The 5,615-nt window shown below is 52.7% G+C and overlaps 1 protein-coding gene across 2 annotated transcripts in view; it reads left to right on the forward strand.

Annotated features, from left to right (window-relative positions):
* Nucleotides 1–5,615, forward strand: part of dhx9 (DEAH (Asp-Glu-Ala-His) box helicase 9) — a 13,920-nt gene that overhangs the window by 3,451 nt on the left and 4,854 nt on the right. The window contains exons 4-15 of one of the 2 annotated variants that reach the window (XM_007578097.2): nucleotides 210–324; nucleotides 408–541; nucleotides 615–763; nucleotides 2,030–2,076; nucleotides 2,154–2,290; nucleotides 2,364–2,453; nucleotides 3,028–3,189; nucleotides 3,265–3,342; nucleotides 3,419–3,610; nucleotides 3,686–3,827; nucleotides 4,508–4,590; nucleotides 4,661–4,817. In XM_007578097.2, the coding sequence (XP_007578159.1) occupies nucleotides 210–324; nucleotides 408–541; nucleotides 615–763; nucleotides 2,030–2,076; nucleotides 2,154–2,290; nucleotides 2,364–2,453; nucleotides 3,028–3,189; nucleotides 3,265–3,342; nucleotides 3,419–3,610; nucleotides 3,686–3,827; nucleotides 4,508–4,590; nucleotides 4,661–4,817 (1,486 nt within the window). Of the gene's footprint in view, nucleotides 1–209; nucleotides 325–407; nucleotides 542–614; nucleotides 764–1,830; nucleotides 1,910–2,029; nucleotides 2,077–2,153; nucleotides 2,291–2,363; nucleotides 2,454–3,027; nucleotides 3,190–3,264; nucleotides 3,343–3,418; nucleotides 3,611–3,685; nucleotides 3,828–4,507; nucleotides 4,591–4,660; nucleotides 4,818–5,615 lie in introns of those variants that run through there. The other variant, XM_016664079.1, reaches the window with a different exon arrangement.

Here is a 5,615-nt window from a genome sequence, read left to right on the forward strand (position 1 = left end):
GTTATAGTTCCACATCGCTTAGGATTTGTTGCTGCGTTTGCGCAGAGTGAAGGAAAGAGGAGACCAGCTGCACAGGCAGGCTGGACATGAGATGCAGGTGATCGGTATCGGCAACAAGAGCCATTGATCGCCGATCACCTCTACTTATTCTGATGATTCAGTCAGAACCCTCTAAAGGTTGGAGCTAATTGTCGGTTCTGGACCTGCAGGTTGGTCCTCCTGCAGGAGACCAGCTGGACGGAGGAGCAGGAGAAGACGGCGGCTTCGGAAACCTTCCTCCCAGCGGCCCGCTGCCTCCTCACCTGGTTGTTAAAGAGGAACAAGGCAAATCCTGACGATTCGACTTCAGTTTGGGTCAGAACTGAACACAGAACCTCTGGGAGTTCTCACTCTGGTTTATGTTTCAGGGGAAACTGGTGTCAGTGGACCGGTTCCAGGAGTAACTGGACTGGGTTACTCAGGAGGAGGAGGAGCAGAGTGGGAGCGAGGAGCCAACCTGAAGGAGTACTACGCCCGCAGGGACGAGCAGGAGGCCCAGGCGGTACCAGGCTCGGGTCGGGCTGGGTTTCTGAGGGTAAGCCGGTTCCATCTGATGGATCCGTTCTCCTTCTCAGACTCTGGAGTCGGAGGAAGTGGATCTGAACGCCAACCTGCACGGAAACTGGACCCTGGAGAACGCCAAGGCCCGTCTGAACCAGTTCTTCCAGAAGGAGAAAACCAGTGCTGAGTATAAGTACAGCCAAGTGGGACCGGACCACAACAGGTCTGGACCAGAGGACCGGCTGGGTCTTAGAACCGCAGCAGAACTTCAGACCAGATCCAGACTGAGCTGTTAGACACAGGAACCCGGACCGGCTCTGAACCGGGCCGGGTTTTCTCAGCCTATCATAGATTCTGATCGGGTCTGACATGAAGGCCTGAGTCAGAAATATCAGGATCATAATCTGAGAGTCTGGATTGGGTCTGAGGTTCTGTTCGCACTTTAAGTTTAGCTTTTCTTCGGCTTTCTTTACTCTGAAACATCAATTCCTCCCAATCAAGCACAAGGCGACAGTAGAAAGAAAAGACCCACTTTGAACAGAAAGAACCCTCCAACAGAACCAGAACCAGGCTGGTTGACGGTCTGAATGGACTGAACCAGGATTACTTTCTGCTTCTAACGGCAGCAGCTTCAGTGGATTTATCCAGGAGAGAAAGCAGAACCGGGCCGGACTGCTTCTCACTTTCTAATCCCTGATGAACCAGAACCGGCCCATCAGAGGTTCTGGTCTGTGTATCCAACCCTAACTGGACTCCTCCTCCTGAGCCGGGTCGGATGCCGGGCTGAAAGCGGGCGGTCGGCAGGAAGTTCTGCATGTTTTTCTGCTGGACGGCTCAAACCCAGAGACCTCCAGGGTGTGTCGGCTACACCGGAGCGGTCTCAGAACCTCTGACCAGAACCCAAACACCAGAACCAGCTTCACCTTTGGTACCCTGCTGTAGACGTCTGTGTTCACCGACCCGAGATCAGTTGGGTCGCTGAACACAGATTCAAACTGTGACTGACTCAGAGGGGACAAACCAGTCCGCACTGGGTCCAGGTTGACCCCTCTGAGGTCCTGGTCGGTACCAGATGTTTAGCTGTTGAATCGGGCCGAACCCGACCTTTAGCTTCCTGCTCTGCTAAAAACAAGGTGACACCAGAACTCACAACCGGACCAAAGGAAGACATGGGACGGCGTTTAGACGCTCTAAAGCGGTCCCATGGGCCGGGCTGAAGGGGGCGGGGCCTGTGGGCCACAGGGGGCGGGGCCAGCTGCAGTCTGGTTGTGATTTCTGGTGTCGCTGCAGGGCAGAGCTGCTGCTGCTGGTAAATGATCCAGAAAGTCCCGCAGAAACACATGCAGACTTCCTGCCGGCGGCGCCACAGGTGAGTTCTGCTCCTCACCGGACCACCATGACGAAGTTAATGATGATGATGATGATGATAATGGCAATGTGCTTTTATTTTGGAGAGCACAGGAAGTGATGCAGGATGTTTGTGTTGCAGGAGCTTCATTGCAGAGATGCAGCTGTTTGTGAGGCAGCTGGGCAGAAGTAAGAGCTCCTCTCAGAACCAGCGGTCCAGTCCGTGGTTCTGGTTCTGGTTGACCTTCTGCTCTGGTTCCCCTCAGAGATCACGGCCCGGGAGCACGGGTCCAACAAGAAGCTGGCGGCCCAGTCCTGCGCGCTGTCCGTGGTCCGGCAGCTGTACCACCTGGGGGTCATCGAGCCGTACTCCGGGGTCACCAAGAAGAAGGAGGGCGAGACGGTACCAGCTGCAGTCGGATCGCTCCAGCCATCAGACCCAGAACAGAACCTGAGCGTCTGTCTGTCTGTTCCAGCTGGAGGCCTACGAGGTCAACGTGGCTCCAGACCTGCAGCAGCAGCTGTCCGCCGTGGTCCAGGAGCTGGGAGTCCACATCCCCCCGCCTGTGAGTCCCCTCTACCGGGTCCGCCTCAGAACCAACAGAACCGGCTGGTCCGGTTCTAATGGGTGGGCCGGGTGGGGTCAGAACGATGAGCAAGGAACAGATCTGAGTCGGTACAAGAAACGGGTTGTTCTGTCCGGAACCAGACCTCTGGTACCAGAGGCCCGGTACCAGAGGTCTGGACTGATTGGGCTTTTTTTTTGAGGATTGTTTATGATCATTAATCAGTTCACAGTGAATTCTGTGTGAAATGTATCCGGGTCTGAGCAGAACCTTTAACTCTTCAGTGACTGGTTCTGATTATCAGTTTCATATCATTAAATTTCAGCTTCTAAAGAAAGTTCTGCTGGTTCTGAGACGGATCATGACAGGATTATTTCTGCTTCTGAAGCCAAACTATCGATGCCCTGCAGCTGATGCCTTCACTGACTGTAATAAACGTGGGAGTTTTCAGCGTTAACCTGCTGATCAAAGCCTTCAGTAGAAGTTGGTTCATTTTAAAGCAGAACCTGATGTGCAGCTTCCTTCCTGGCCTGCAGAGGGCAGTAAACACCTGAACCGTGTTGGCTTGTGTCAGCCTGCAGACCCCAGCGCCCCGGTGTCTCTGGTCCAGGCCAAGATGGCCGCCTTCGAGCCGTCTCAGAAGCAGAGCAGCAGCGGCGTCGTCCCCTGGTCGCCTCCGCAGGTCAACTGGAACCCCTGGACCAGCAGCAACATCGACGAGGGACCGCTGGCCTACGTAGGAGACCTCACACCTCCTGATCTGACGGATCCGGTTCCGGTCGGGTCCTGATGTGTGGTTCTTCCGGTCTAGTGCACTCCGGAGCAGATCAGCGGCGATCTCCACGGCGAGCTGATGTACCAACTGGAACACGATGAGAACCTGCAGAAGGTCCGCCTGCCTCGCCGATCCTCCGCCGCCGTCTCAGCCTGACCCAAACGTTGACCCGCCTCATGCCGTCCTGCAGATCCTGTCGGAGCGACAGCAGCTTCCTGTCAAGCAGTTTGAGGAGGAGATCATGGCAACGGTGGAGCAGAACCCGGTCGTGATCATCAGAGGAGCGACGGGCTGCGGCAAAACCACGCAGGTCCCGCAGTACATCCTGGACCGCTTCATCAAGGGCGGCCGCGCGTCCGACTGCAACATCGTGGTCACGCAGGTACAACCCGACCCGTTTCCATGGCTCTGAGCTCAGACCCGGTTCTGACCCGGTTCTGACCCGATCCCTCTGCAGCCCCGGCGGATCAGCGCCGTGTCTGTGGCTGAGCGGGTCGCCTACGAGAGAGCAGAGGACCTGGGGAAGAGCTGCGGCTACAGCGTCCGCTTCGAGTCCGTGCTGCCGCGGCCGCATGCCAGCGTCCTGTTCTGCACCGTCGGTACGCAGAGCCGCCAGCAGGGGGAGCCCTGCTGCAGGTCACAGAACCCCACAGAACCCACAGAACCACACACACACCCCACAGAACCACACACACCACACAGAACCACACAGAACCACACAGAACCACACAGAACCAAACAGAACCAACCACACTGTGGGCCAAATGTTTATTGGTCTAAAAGGTCCATTAGGAGGAAAACCTGAACAGCTGCAGACCTTCTGATCAACTGAACCCAAAATAACTTTTTAATTCTCTTTAAATCATTGACATAAGGTCCAATGTTCAACAGAATCTGTGGCCCGGTTTCTGTGGCTGCAGTTTGATTTGCTCAGCCGAGTCCAGCAGAAAAACCTAAAAACTGTTTGACTTCCTTTCAGAAACTAACATTTATTACAGCTGCATTTCTGCCATCTAATCAATTTGCTCCTTTCATTAAAGTATTTCTGGTGTAAAGACTGGAACTAAAATGATAATCAGATAAGCAATTTAAGTCATTATAGCCTAAATCCAAGACAAAAGCTAATAATTTCCAGCTATAACATATTTAAATCTACTGACATCCAAGTATGTAAATCCAAGCTGAAGGTTTTATTAGTTTTTATCTGTATTTATTAAACTGTTTTATTCTGAGCTGTTTGAAGCGGTTGGATGTGAGCAGTAAACGTTCCCGCCTCCAGGTGTTCTCCTCCGGAAGCTGGAAGCAGGAATCAGGGGGATCAGCCACGTCATCGTCGACGAGATCCATGAGAGAGACATCAACGTGAGTTCGCCCGTCCGGAACCAGAACCGGACCCGCTCTGAGGTTTCTCACCGTGTTTCTGCCGCTGCAGACGGACTTCCTGCTGGTGGTCCTCAGGGACGTGGTCCAGGCCTTCCCGGACGTCCGCATCATCCTGATGTCGGCCACCATCGACACCACCATGTTCAGGGAATATTTCTTCAACTGCCCCATCATCGAGGTGTTCGGCCGGACCTTCCCGGTTCAAGGTGAGCCTCCGTCTCCTGGTTCTGGTTCTTCTGCAGGACGGTCCCACATGGTCCCGTAAAAACATGTGGATACTAGCATTAGCATGCTAACCTCTGAGGTCAGATGTTTTTCATATTTCCCATCAGCCACTGGAATTTCAGGATGACGGACATTTTCAAGATGGCCGCCATTTTGAGTCTTTTAAATCATTTATTACCTTAAATTGTTGCTAATTTTATGACTTGGATGAATTTTATGTCTCATTGTTTCAGGTTTGGTCATCCTGCTTGTATAACTTTAAAGTAATAACATGTAGCAGAATGAGAAACTTTGCTGTTGGCGAGCCAGACGTCTTAATGGCTAGCATTAGCTCCATTACAACCGTGGCAGCCATTTTTGACAAATGTCCAACAGAGAAAAGGAAACACAAGACCAATAAAATGTTTTCTATGGTTCAGAACGTTTAGGCTGTGAATTGATACCAAACACGTTCATGTGATCGGCGATTTTCACGCAGAAATGAAACTTCCATGACGGCCATTTAGAAAAGTCTAAAACTTTATGGGTCCAGTTCTGTACGATTTGATACCAAAGGTTTTCATCCGTGATAAATATTGGCAGTTTTAGTTCAAATATCAATTTTCCCTGACGACCGTGTCGGCCATCTTGAATTTTTCGTTGCCATTGTGCTGGGTTCTGGTCTGTACCCAGTGGGGTTCTGGTCTGTACCCAGTCGGGTTCTGGTCTGTACCCAGTGGGGTTCTGGTCTGTAACCAGTGGGGTTCTGGTCTGTACCCAGTCGGGTTCTGGTCTGTACC

The sequence above is a fragment of the Poecilia formosa genome, unplaced genomic scaffold, assembly GCF_000485575.1.
Source record: "Poecilia formosa unplaced genomic scaffold, Poecilia_formosa-5.1.2 Scaffold466, whole genome shotgun sequence".
NCBI classification, from domain to species: domain Eukaryota; kingdom Metazoa; phylum Chordata; class Actinopteri; order Cyprinodontiformes; family Poeciliidae; genus Poecilia; species Poecilia formosa.